Source organism: Eleginops maclovinus, chromosome 1 (genome assembly GCF_036324505.1).
Source record: "Eleginops maclovinus isolate JMC-PN-2008 ecotype Puerto Natales chromosome 1, JC_Emac_rtc_rv5, whole genome shotgun sequence".
Classification (NCBI taxonomy): Eukaryota; Metazoa; Chordata; class Actinopteri; order Perciformes; family Eleginopidae; genus Eleginops; species Eleginops maclovinus.
In genome coordinates this window covers 27,866,170-27,880,406 of record NC_086349.1, presented here as the reverse complement: position 1 = coordinate 27,880,406, position 14,237 = coordinate 27,866,170, and the positions used below count along the sequence as shown (strand labels likewise).

The following is a 14,237-nucleotide window of genomic DNA, read 5'->3' as shown; positions in this document are numbered from 1 at the left end:
ATTTATAGAAATATAATAACTCATTTTTATTTAGTTTTCTGTTGCTTTTATTACTTCCCCATAACAACAGCTGTATGGTGTAAACATACAGTGAAACACAGACTGCAGTTTAAAAGCAGAAACAGAATCTGACAGAAAATGCTCAGTTTGAGTTGAACACACACAGCTCACACACGCTGTTTGAGTTGAACACACACAGCTCACACACGCTGTTTGAGTTGAACACACACAGCTCTCACACGCTGACCCCTGACCCCTCTGGCTCTGTATCAGCCTGTTAATGGTTGACTCTGCAGCAGTAAACTCTGTCGATCATTTTGACCTTCGCACCGAGGCCTTCTGCACACCCTCAGCTCCTAGAGTTAGTGTGGCGCAGTGGGATATTGCGCTAGTCTACGGATCAGGGGAGCACTGGTTCAATCCCCCACTGCAGTCAGCATGTGGTTCCTGGGTAAGACCCTCAACCCCAGTGGCTCTGGTGGGGATCGTCCTCAGTATGGAGTGTAGGTCACATGTGATGATCTGTAAACCCACAGACATTACAGCGTCAAATCCTGCTCTCTGTTCATCATCTTCACATCTGAAACGCCTCCACTGGACTCCTCTGTTATTCCTGGAACACAGTGACATCACTATGGAAAACTCAGGCTCCTATTGGCTGGTGCTCCAACATCTTGTGCGTGATCGATTCTAATATACAGATGTATTTGTATTATATATAGTAGAACAAGATGCTCATTTTTAACTTTGTATGTTTGTATAAATATCTGTGTTTAAATATTTCATCTTTTAGTGACTATTTTTATAGAAACATTTGCATATTTTTAATTACACTTTTTCCTGTATTTTATTTGATCTTTTACGTGGCATTGTGTAAACAAACAAACAAACAAACAAACAAACAAACAAAGAAGTAAAAGTTAAAAAAGGGCATTGGTTTTTTCACAATTTCACATCAAGGACCCTGAACTAACATCGAGGACCCTGAACTAACATCGAGGACCCTGAACTAACATCAAGGACCCTGAACACACATCAAGGACCCTGAACTAACATCAAGGACCCTAAACTGACATCAAGGACCCTGAACTAACATCGAGGACCCTGAACTAACATCAAGGACCCTAAACTGACATCAAGGACCCCTGAACTAACATCGAGGACCCTGAACTAACATCGAGGACCCTGAACTAACATCGAGGACCCTAAACTAACATCAAGGACCCTGAACACACATCAAGGACCCTGAACTAACATCGAGGACCCTAAACTGACATCAAGGACCCTGAACTAACATCGAGGACCCTGAACTAACATTGAGGACCCTGAACTGACATCAAGGACCCTAAACTGACATCAAGGACCCCTGAACTAACATCGAGGACCCTGAACTAACATCAAGGAGCCTGACCTAACATCGAGGACCCTGAAATGACATCGAGGACCCTGAACTAACATCAAGGACCCTAAACTGACATCAAGGACCCTGAACTAACATCAAGGAGCCTGACCTAACATCAAGGACCCTGACCTGACATCAAGGACCCTGAACTGACAATGAGGACCCCTGAACTGACATCAAGGACCCCTGAACTGACATCAAGGACCCTGAACTGACAATGAGGACCCCTGAACTGACATCAAGGACCCTGAACTAACATCAAGGACCCTGAACTAACATCAAGGACCCTGAACTGACATCAAGGACCCTGAACTCACATCAAGGAGCCTGAACTGACATCAAGGACCCTGAACTCACATCAAGGAGCCTGAACTGACATCAAGGACCCTGAACTAACATCGAGGACCCTGAACTGACATCAAGGACCCTGAACTAACATCGAGGACCCTGAACTAACATCAAGGACCCTGACCTGACATCAAGGACCCTGAACTGACAATGAGGACCCCTGAACTGACATCAAAGAACCCTGAACTCACATCAAGGAGCCTGAACTGACATCAAGGACCCTGAACTAACATCAAGGACCCTGAACTAACATCGAGGACCCTGAACTAACATCAAGGAGCCTGAACTGACATCAAGGACCCTGAACTAACATCGAGGACCCTGAACTGACATCAAGGAGCCTGAACTGACATCAAGGACCCTGAACTAACATCAAGGACCCTGAACTGACATCAAGGACCCTGAACTAACATCAAGGACCCTAAACTGACATCAAAGACCCTGAACTGATATCAAAGACCCCTGATATCAAAGACCCTGAACTGATATCAAAGACCCTGAACTGACATCAAGGACCCTGAACTGACATCAAGGACCCTGAACTGATATCAAAGACCCTGATATCAAAGACCCTGAACTGACATCAAGGACCCTGAACTGACATCAAGGACCCTAAACTGACATCAAAGACCCTGAACTGATATCAAAGACCCTGAACTGATATCAAAGACCCCTGAACTGATATCAAAGACCCTGAACTGATATCAAAGACCCCTGAACTGATATCAAAGACCCTGAACTGATATCAAAGACCCTGAAGATGGAATAGCAGCATATTAAGGTTGCTGCCCCTCTACGTGTAACAGGGTGGTCCCTGTATATGTGTCCTATTCTAAACCTGATTAACTGAATCCTCACATTTACAGTAAGAGGCGTCTCCTGCCCAGGGTTTGCACAACACGTGGTGGCATTTCTTTCAGGTTTTCGCTTCCATAATATTCACTGTTTCCAGCGGCCGGTGTGAAAATAAAACAGGATGTCAGAGAATCTGGTAATCTAGGAAAGTTTCAGAGCAGAGCTTTGAGGAATCGTGCATCAGTGTCCACTTTCAGAACTGATGGAAAGTTCTATCAGGGACAACCCTTATATGGGCATGGAGATATTTAAGAACATTTAATGAACTGCAATTTCAACAAACAAATTCATGATTTTGTCCCGGGAAACATTTCCCATTGAGGTTTACTTTTTGTATTTTATTGAACCCATATTACACTCAGGTAACAGCCAGGTTTTAACCCATGTTTCATTCATTAACCCCCCATGCTTCTTGCATATTTCACCAATAATACACCAATAGTACACCAATAATACACCAATAGTACACCAATAATACACCAATAATACACCAATAGTACACCAATAGTACACCAATAATACACCAATAATACACCAATAATACACCACACCAATAGTACACCAATAATACACCCATAATACACCAATAGTACGACCACCTGACACCCATTTTAGAATTGTACTTTTATTGCTGCTGTTTATAGAAATATGTTTGTTATTTTACCTTTTTAGATTTAAAAAATATTTGTATTAAAAAAAGTTTTATTCTAAAATGTTATTGAACTTCTTGTTTATGGAAATATATATATTGATATATTTTATTCCACACTTTCCTTTTTCCTTTTTATATTTCTAAAACTATTTGTGTTTTTTTTAAAACAATATTTTTTATTTTAAGTTCTTATATTTATTACAATATTTCTATTATATTTCTATTTTGTTCTTCAATTCTATTTTAACTTCGTATTTTTATGAACAAACATAAATAATATTTAAAATATTTTTTTATTTTAAATATTATTTCATTTCCTTTTTGGATAAAGCCACCGTCACAAAACCCAGTTTCAGCTGGATGAATACAGTATTTTAGTTCAGATGTTTGGTGATTTTGAGACAGCTAAATGAAATATACTTTTATGCTTTTGATGACTTTTTTAACCCCTAAAAGCCTCATGTTCTGAGGGCTAATATGATTATTGACCACACTGTTCTGAAGGTCCTGCAGCACCAGTCAACCCTTCATCCGGGCCCCTGAACTCACTTTAACTCCCTGCTGTTGCAACGGCGGCCTGAAGTTACTCAAGACGTTGGCCGTGATCTTATCCTGCAGAGTGACCGCAAGTCAGCGTGCACGTCAGCTCCAGAGTCATCTGCAGAGAGAATAGCAGAAGTGATCTCAGATGTTGAAACTTGGTGCACTTGAAGACAGATCATGGTGAGGCAGTTTACCGGAGCTCAGGCGCTCCTCTTCCCGTTACACCCAAGGATATCCGCTGTCCCTTTCTCAGAGAGGAGGAACTGTAGCTGCAGAAAGAAAATCTGGGTTAGAATCCTCTGTCCTTAGAAATCACTTTTAGAAATATGACTTATCCTTTATTGCCCATTTTTACTTATGTCTAAAGCAGGGGGGTCCAAACTGTTTCACTGAAGGCCACAAACACAAGAACATATGAAGGCCCTCACTGGAGGAGAGCTTCGTTGCCTCACAAATTAAACTGTAAATGAGAGAAATCTGGTAGATTATTCCTGAATATGCTTTAAGAAACAGCTCAGCTCTCCAGAGGGTTTACTTTATTATATATTATCTGTGCAGCTGAAAGCTCCTTCCTTAAAACAGGAGCCTCCGATTTAATATCACGAGGGGAAATATGACGGTCTATTTCAAGCTGCTGGTGGAAATAAGTTATTGGGCTTTTTATCAGCTCAGAGTTGGTTTCCACGGTTTTAATGGACTGGATTTATGTGAAAAGTACAAGTAGTAGTAAAGATCAGGTCTTGTACTTGAGTAAAGTAGAAGTACTCAGGTCTTGTACTTGAGTAAAGTAGAAGTACTCAGGTCTTGTACTTGAGTAAAGTAGAAGTACTCAGGTCTTGTACTTGAGTAAAGTAGAAGTACTCAGATCTTGTACTTGAGTAAAGTAGAAGTACCAGAGTGTAGGAATACTCTGTCACAGTGAAAGTATTCTAAATGTTCCTCCAGTGAAAGTAGAAAGTACTCTCCTCTAAATGTACTTAAAGTAGCGACAGTAAAAGTAGTCATTGTCTGATTGGTCCATTTCAGAATAATATCTCTGATATGTTTTATAATGATTGATCATTAAAGTGTTCTCAGAGCTGGTAAAGGTGCAGCTAGTTTGAATGGCTTTGTATACTGCAGGGTAGCTGCTGGATTTACTGCAGGTGAACTACAGTCTGATTTAAGGGAGATTATATTTACCATCATTAATCCTAATCTGCCTAGCAACTAAAGGTGATAAATACATCTAGAGGAGTAAATGTACCTCGAAATTGGACAGTACATGAGTACATGAACTTAGTTACTTGTTATATCTTAAATGAATAACTCACTGACCCCACTTTATGAATCACTGAACCAAAATATTTAGAAGCGTTGAATACTAAAAGGAGTTTTTATTGTGAATCATTCTGGAGACACGACCCTGTGAAATGTTCTTTAAGGAACTCCTAGGTGTCAAAAAGTTTAGCAACATGACTCAAAGGTGCAAAAAAATCTTACATTTCTCAACATCTGGCATGGAGTGAACATCTGAGTGACAGGTGTGTGTGTGTGTGTGTGTGTGTGTGTGTGTGTGTGTGTGTGTGTGTGTGTGTGTGTGTGTGTGTGTGTGTGTGTGTGTGTGTGTGTGTGTGTGATGCAACAGTTTACGGACAGAGGCTGCCCAGTGACGGTAAAGAGAGGAGAGGGGGCGGGGCTAAGAGTTCGCCCTGGGGGGAATTTCCCTGCCAGCGGTCAGTGTGTCCCAGCAGCCGGACGGAGCAGGGTGCTGGAGGGGTGACAGAGGAGGAACTCGGAGAATATGGAGTAAACCTGATCCAGGAGCGGCCGAGGGAGGCCGTGCTGCTCACTGTCTTCATCACACACCACTGCAGTTCAACACACACGCTCGTGCGCACACACACACACACACACACACACACACACACACACACACACACACACACACACACACACACACACACACACACACACACACACACACACACACACACTCAGATTCGTTTTAATGTATCTTATATTGAACATTTCTACCATAACTTCTACTTATTGTTATCATTCCATTTCCTTTGTCTCTAGAATTGTTAGTTTTGATTTGAACCTTGCACCTTTTTTTACGCTCCAATTTATTACATTTTTTATTCTAATTCATATTTTATTATTAATATAAAAAAAGAGTAACTGTCATAAATCCCATCATTTCCAGCTGGATAAAACAGGCGAAACAAAGGCTTATAAATCACTATGTTAAGCTTACAAGTACAAGACCTGAGTACTTCTACTTTACTCAAGTACTAGATCTGAGTACTTCTACTTTGACTACAAGATCTGAGTACTTCTACTTTGACTACAAGATCTGAGTACTTCTACTTCTATACAAGTATAAGATCTGAGTACTTCTACTTTACTCAAGTACAAGATCTGAGTACTTCTACTTTACTCAAGTACAAGATCTGAGTACTTCTACTTTTACTACAAGATCTGAGTACTTCTACTTTACTCAAGTACAAGACCTGAGTACTTCTCCTCTGCCTCCTCAGAGCAGGAGTCATTGAAGGGGGAGGTGGTCTCCTCTGAGAGGTCATGGAGGAGAGATGTGGACCTGGAAGGAGGGGACAGGCTGTCAGAGTCCCAGCAAACAGAGTCCCGGGTCTTTAACCAGAACTGGGTTTGAATCCTCTCCAGCTCGTCCTTGGCTCTGAGCACAGTGTCTGAGTGCAGTGTGCAGCGGGCCGTGGGGGGTGCGGGACGGCTGAGGGAATGTAGGCGCAGCATTCAAGTGGTGATGTGTTGGAGAGGGAGGATATTGCACAACTTAAAAACTGTTCCATCACCGAGTGTGTTGTAACTCCGTCTCCCACTGCACACACAGCGGCTCTATTTACACCATGACCTTTCAGTGTGTGTGTGTGTGTGTGTGTGTGTGTGTGTGTGTGTGTGTGTGTGTGTGTGTGTGTGTGTGTGTGTGTGTGTGTGTGTGTGTGTGTGTGTGTGTGTGTGTGTGTGCTGTTTCCCTGCAGTTTGAGCCTCACAGATCCTCTACAGATCCCTGTCTGAGGCATGAACACACTGATCCGTTTGAGCACACACTGAAGCGTCAGAATCCACTTTCAGAAATATCTATACCGCTGCTACCTGCCTGTGTACCTGCCTGTGTACCTGCCTGTGTACATGCCTGTGTACCTGCCTGTGTACCTGCCTGTGTACCTGCCTGTGTACCTGCCTGTGTACCTGCCTGTGTACCTGCCTGTGTACCTGTGTACCTGCCTGTGTACCTGCCTGTGTACTTCTGTTAAACTGTCATACTTCTAAATACTATGTGCATGCCTCTTTATGTCACAGAGTTCTATTTTCCCCGTCTCTATACTCCGCTGTAACTACGAACACTCACATCTTCGTGGGGCGATGAAGGAGCTCTGATATCTTCCACTTTTCTTTAATCCTGTAAAAACGTCTAAGTTCAGGGTGTGTGTGTGTGTGTGTGTGTGTGTGTGTGTGTGTGTGTGTGTGTGTGTGTGTGTGTGTGTGTGTGTGTGTGTGTGTGTGTGTGTGTGTGTGTGTGTGTGTGTGTGTGTGTGTGCACAGTTTAAGCTCATGGATCCTCAGCAGATACCTGTGTCCCCTCCCTGTCTGAGGTCAGCTGGTTACTCACTGACAGGTTTCAGTTTGTGCACACACTCCTCCCCCCTCCCTCCTCTGACTCCTTCTTTCCTCGGCGGGGCTGCAGCGGGGTTTGACCCGCAGTGTGAGAGGAGGCTAGTTGCTGATTAATCCCCCAGCGACCTTGAACCCGTCTCCGGGCCAGTGGACCCGGCAGACTATTGACAGAGCGCCGTGCTAAAGATAAAGCTAACGTGTCAGAGTCTGTGTTTCTGCTGGGTCAGCACAATCCCTGCAGGACACATCGGAGAGTTTTAGGATCCCAGGACTTCTGTGGCGCTCAATCAGTGGAAGAGTTAGAGTTCATAAAGCCTGTTGGGGACTGGAGAAAAACACTGTTCCACTAAGAAAGCTCCTTTTATATAATGTGCCACTGATTGAACACCATTCTCTGCTGGGTGGAACCAGTGAATAAGAAAGAGTTCACACATTAGTCAATAAACATGGATAATGGCTGAAAACCGTCGGATAAATTAATTATCAGCGGGTTTTTTCTGCAACAAAGTCAGAAAAGGCTTTAAAATGTGAAGATCTGCAGCCTTCCTGTGTTTTATATCATAGAAAATGGATTCTTTTTGGACAGAACAAGACATTTAAAGAGCTATCGTCACTATTGCACAACTTAAAATGATAAATTAATCAGCATATTTTTGCATGTGTCAGGATTTCTGTGTCACTCAGTGAGTAAGCAGAAGAACGGAGATACTGCTGAGAGTCAGTGGGTTTGTGATGGATACAGAACAACACCATTTCACATATAAATCCTCCCTTTATATTCACTAACAGAGAGGCTGAAGTACAACACACTGCTGAGTGGAACAATATTAAACACTTAAAGTGAAGATGCAGAACGAGTCAGTTAATAGGAAATGAACGTAAAAAGCTCTGATTAAAAAACGGTTTTCTGAAACAAGGAGATTCGCTGTTTGTCTAACCTTCATATCAAATCAAGTCTTTATTCTTTTGATTTACACGCCAGAACCAGACATGTGAAGAGCTCAGAGAGACTGTGGTGGACAGTTTCCACTATTTTCAGAGTAAAAGGGAAATTAATCAGCAGATTTTTGCATGTCTCAGGATTTCTGTGTCACTCTGAGTACGCAGAGGAACGGAGAGTTTCTCAATGCTGTTGAAAGTCACACTATTTCACTTATAAATCCTCATTTTATCAGTAACTCGGATGAAAGGCTGTTTTCTGCTGTGTGGAAACAATAAAATATCAAAGAATTGAAGCTAGAGATGCACAGTTAGTGAATTATCATTAACATTATTACTAAACTGTCTGATAAATGAATCATTACAGTATGGCTCTATGCCATGATGTCAGAAAGGGCTCTGAAATGTGGAGATTTGCTGCCTTTCATTTGATATTAAAGTTATTATTTTTGGACAAAAGAAGACATTTAAAGACCTGAGAGAAACTGGGATGGAGCTGATCCACTGTTTCACAATTAATAGAGAACGTAATCAGCAGATCAGGTCTTTAAATGTCTTGCTTTGTCCAGAAATCATCCCTTTAATGTGATATAGATCTTCACATTTCAGAGGACTTTCTGACATTAATGCTCTAAACGTACCGTGAGGTGCGTTCAGAGACTGGGATGGACGTGTTTCACAGATGAAATAATCTGCAGCTTTTGCCTTTATTTTGGGGCTGAATTCGCTCCATGTCCTAAAACCCACATGCAGTTCCTATGTGAGCCCATTATCCTAAATAACAATACAGCAGCTTTCTGTCGAGCCATTTTCTATCTGCAATATGTCGTGTGTGAAACCCTGAAGTGAACACAGACGCCCCTCCTGTCTGCGTCTGCTTCAGAAAACACCAGAAAATAAATTACAAACAAACTGTTTTTAGACAAAAGTATAAATCTGTTTAATTCAATAAAATATCAAGTACAATTACAGCACCCCCCCCCCACTCTCTGTTAATATTAAATAATTAAGACTTATTTCATTCATTGCCAACACTATTACAGAGAGTTGCATCATTTCACTGCAGCACAAACTCTCCCCCGACACACACTGCTCCAGATAAAACTGTAAGAAATCACAGAAACACTGAACACACACACACACACACACACACACACACACACACACACACACACACACAGCCGTACACACACACCAATGTCCGGGTCTGGGGTTATTTTTCGGGGTGATTATGAGGCGATGAAGTCATGTTGGATGTCAGGGTGCAGCAGTGTGCTGTTATTCCGCTGCCATAAAGTGTTGGTTTTGAAGGGAGGTGTCTGTCGTGTGGATTTCCACCTTCACTTATATCTAACATTTATTCCCACACATTCTGGATCCTTTAGCCTCCTCTTGGACACACAGACCACACTGGGGATCACTCACTGGAATGTTGAACCTGATTTTGATGCATCACTACTGCAAGTTGAATTACCATGCTGCACACTGACATTCAATTCCACCTTTCGCCCCTAAGAGCCTTAAAAAGCACGTCTGAAGAGCAGAAGCCCCACCCCCCCCCCCCCCCCTATAGCAGGGTGATTTTTGGACCTCGGTACTGCATACATGGCCAAGAACAAACATACATGACATCGAGGGGACAGGTGAACAATCTGAGAGGAGGATTGTGCAATAACCTGATTTCCATGCACTTCCACTGACGTCAGAGTCCAGGTGCCCTCCAAAAGTCTCAAAGCCACACATCTCAAGAAAACCAAACCAGAGGGAGCATGTCCCCGACAGCAGGGTGATTTTGGACCTCTGTTTTCATAAAATCCTGCTATGAACACACACACACACACACACACACACACACACACACACACACACACACACACACACACACACACACACACACACACACACACACACACACTACATCTGACGAGACATGTGAACGATCAGAGAAGGATTGCGCAATAACAATCCGTGCGCAATAATCCATGCGTCCCATAGTGTCCGTGTAAACCCGTGTACCGTGTCTTTAGAGTCCCGGTGAGTCCCGGTTCTAGCAAGTCCCGGTGGCGGACAGCAGGTTCCGCAGGGTGCTCAGCTCTCGGGACAGCTGCTCCACGCGCTTCTGCAGCCGGTCGTTCTCCGCCGCGAGCTCCAGGACTTTGTGCTGCGTCTCCAGATTACGCATCTTGGCTTTGTCTCTGCTCTTCCGCACCGCCAGGTTGTTCCTCTCCCTCCGGACCCGGTACTCGTCGCTGTCCTTGTCCAGCCGCTTCTTCTTGTTGGGCTTCATGCTGCTGGACACCTTCCCGCCCCCCGGAGCCGAGGTTTGGGGGGTTCTGGTCGGACTGGAGCAGGTGGAGGAGGAGGAGGACGCGCTGGACAGGTTGCCCATGCTGCCGCTGGCGGACTGCTGGTAGTGGATGTAGGACCGCATATCGAAGCCCGAAGACCCGTTGTCCATCTTCCCGTCCTCCCGGCTGTCCTCTCGGTACCGACTCGCGGGGTTCAGCACGCTATCCATGCGCGTGTCCTGCAGCTCCGCGTAGCCGAGGTGCGCGTAATGCTGGGGGTCCCGTAGGGGGTCCTCAAGCTGGTTCAGCAGGGAGTAGTTCTTGTGCAGAGCCGAGACCCCCCTCTTGATCTTGTTCTCCAGCAGGAAGTCTGAGAACACGTCCTGTTGGTTCTGCTGGTTCTGGTTCTGCTGGTTCTGCTGGTTCTGCTGCTCCAGGTATGCACTGAAGTCGATGGCTCTCTCCCGCTCCTCCAGCTCCGTCATCGGGTCTCCGAGCCTCCAGGGGCCGGTGTGATGGGGGGTATGGTGGGGGTCTCTGCGGAAGCCGCCCTCCTCGTCGTAGAAGCCGGCCACTTCCATGGAGCTGCACGCGCAGTAAGAGCAGGAGCGTCTGCGGAGACGCTCGCGGTGTTTTGGGGAGGGGGTGTGATGTGGTTTTAGATCCCCTCCGTGTGAGAAAGTAGTTCTGAGGAGGCTCGGCTCGCAGTGACAGGTCTTCCGGTCTCCGGGGGTTTTATTAGATATGGAGGGGGGCGGGGCTTAAAGCTGGGCAGGTGCGTGACGCGGCGGAGAGAAAAACTTCATCCGAAATAAAAGTTAAGTAGAAATACTGTTACTGTAAAGCTGTCCCTCAAGTTTAAGTACATATATTACAGTTTGCAAAGTATAACTATACTCCAAACACAAGTACAAGCAGAAGTATTGATGCCACTGTGTACAAATACTCACAAGTTAAAGTCCTGCAGTTAAAACTTTACTTTGGTTTTCATAGTCCTGTATAATTTCAAAATGCAAAGTATCAAGAGCTGCCGGATAAATGTAAGTATGAGGTAGCATCAAATATAAATACTCAAAAAAAGGTAAAGTACAAGTACTTTAAAGAGTCCTCTCCTGCTGATGTTCAGGTGTACTATCAGTATGTAGTGTCTCTACTTTAAAGAGTCCTCTCCTGCTGATGTTCAGGTGTATATCAGTATGTAGTGTCTCTACTTTAAAGAGTCCTCTCCTGCTGATGTTCAGGTGTATATCAGTATGTAGTGTCTCTACTTTAAAGAGTCCTCTCCTGCTGATGTTCAGGTGTATATCAGTATGTAGTGTCTCTACTTTAAAGAGTCCTCTCCTGCTGATGTTCAGGTGTATATCAGTATGTAGTGTCTCTACTTTAAAGAGTCCTCTCCTGCTGATGTTCAGGTGTATATCAGTATGTAGTGTCTCTACTTTAAAGAGTCCTCTCCTGCTGATGTTCAGGTGTATATCAGTATGTAGAGTCTCTACTTTAAAGAGTCCTCTCCTGCTGATGTTCAGGTGTATATCAGTATGTAGTGTCTCTACTTTAAAGAGTCCTCTCCTGCTGATGTTCAGGTGTATATCAGTATGTAGTGTCTCTACTTTAAAGAGTCCTCTCCTGGTGATGTTCAGGTGTATATCAGTATGTAGTGTCTCTACTTTAAAGAGTCCTCTCCTGCTGATGTTCAGGTGTATATCAGTATGTAGCGTCTCTACTTTAAAGAGTCCTCTCCTGCTGATGTTCAGGTGTATATCAGTATGTAGTGTCTCTACTTTAAAGAGTCCTCTCCTGCTGATGTTCAGGTGTATATCAGTATGTAGAGTCTCTACTTTAAAGAGTCCTCTCCTGCTGATGTTCAGGTGTATATCAGTATGTAGAGTCTCTACTTTAAAGAGTCCTCTCCTGCTGATGTTCAGGTGTATATCAGTATGTAGTGTCTCTACTTTAAAGAGTCCTCTCCTGCTGATGTTCAGGTGTATATCAGTATGTAGAGTCTCTACTTTAAAGAGTCCTCTCCTGCTGATGTTCAGGTGTATATCAGTATGTAGTGTCTCTACTTTAAAGAGTCCTCTCCTGCTGATGTTCAGGTGTATATCAGTATGTAGTGTCTCTACTTTAAAGAGTCCTCTCCTGCTGATGTTCAGGTGTATATCAGTATGTAGAGTCTCTACTTTAAAGAGTCCTCTCCTGCCCTGTACTTCTCTACAGTACTTTTTAGCAGCTGCAGAACAAAAAGTGGAAATTTAACTCACCATTATTGACCTTACAATGAAAGTTAGGCAACACAAATAAAAAGTGAAAACTCAAACCAGCAGCAGTGTGTTCATGAGAGTTAAAAACACGCCCCCTGCAGGCACAACTCAGTATCGCAGCAATGGAAAAATACAACAGATACTTCAACTGCTGTCACTCAGTATGTTAACTCAGGAGATCTACACAGGCATCCTGGAAGAATTCCACCAGGGAGGTACAACCATATAAAAGGTGATACAGGTAAGATCATCAAAGGAAAACACTTTGTAAATGAGATGTAAACACACACACACACACACACACACACACACACACACACACACACACACACACACACACACACACACACACACACACACACACACACACACACACACACGAAGTGTAATGTGAGGTGAGACTGCCGTCTAGTGGAGAGGTGCAGACACCAGCACAAGGGAAACATTACACTAACGTTAACTTTCAGCATTATTGAGATCATCACTCATTCACATGACTTACTGCAGGGGTTCTCAACCTGTTTTGGGCCAGCGCCCCCTTTGAGAACCCCTGGTCTACTGAGTGGATTAATGCGACTGTAAATTCTGACCTGGCGAAACCGATGCGTGGTAAAATCTACAGACACAGACAGTGGTGCGCACAGGCAGGCTGAAGAAATAGCAGGAAAGAGAAGAGTACTCACAAACATCTGAGCTGCTGCCACGCGATTTCCAACAAACAGAAGCATCGTTCATCGGCCTACTGTACTGGCCTAAATGAATCCCTTGGTCACCTTACAGGAGCGACACGGGGCTAACATGGGACTGATACACTGGTCCGATCACTGACTCCCCCCCCCCTGCAGTGGGCCCCCCTTGGAACGACGGGGTAATTTGAAACCACTTCTCAGTGAGGCTAATCAGAAAAATCGGCTTCAGTTTGCTAGGGAGCGTAAAGATTGGACTCTGGAGCAATGGACGAAGGTGTGGTCTGATGAGTCCAGACCCTGTTCCAGAGTGATGGGCGATCAGGGTAAGAAGAGAGGCGGCTGAAGTGATGCCCCCATCATGCCTAGTGCCTACTGTACCAGCCTGTGGGGGCATGGCTATGATCTGGAGGGGCTGCAGTTGGTCTGGTCTAGGTTCAGCAACGCCAAAGAATGAGGTCAGCTGACTCCCTGAATATCCTGAAGGACAGGTTATTCCATCCATGGATCTCTTCTCCCTGATGGAGCGGGCATGTTCCAAGAGGACAATGCCAGGATCCATCGGCTCAGACTGTGAGAGAGTGGTTCAGGGAGCATGAGACATCATTTCACACATGGATCGGC

The 14,237-nt window shown here is 44.2% G+C and overlaps 1 protein-coding gene and 1 long non-coding RNA gene across 2 annotated transcripts; both read right to left on the bottom strand.

Annotated features, from left to right (window-relative positions):
* Positions 1-63: 63 nt before the first annotated feature.
* LOC134862449 (uncharacterized) lies at positions 64-13,762 on the bottom strand. Its single transcript, XR_010165514.1, has 4 exons — positions 13,611-13,762; positions 3,995-4,069; positions 3,807-3,915; positions 64-522 (listed from the first exon to the last, which is right to left on the bottom strand). It is a non-coding gene; the product is annotated as an uncharacterized LOC134862449 (long non-coding RNA).
* Positions 9,294-11,388, bottom strand: cebpb (CCAAT enhancer binding protein beta). The gene has a single exon (XM_063880356.1). The coding sequence runs from the start codon at positions 11,245-11,247 to the stop codon at positions 10,426-10,428; it is 822 nt and encodes a 273-aa protein (XP_063736426.1). The 5' UTR covers positions 11,248-11,388; the 3' UTR covers positions 9,294-10,425.
* Positions 13,763-14,237: the final 475 nt, after the last annotated feature.

Coding starts and splice junctions, on each gene's coding strand:
- cebpb (XM_063880356.1), bottom strand. CDS start 11,247: ATGGAAGTGGCCGGCTTCTACGACGAGGAGGGCGGCTTCCGCAGAGAC.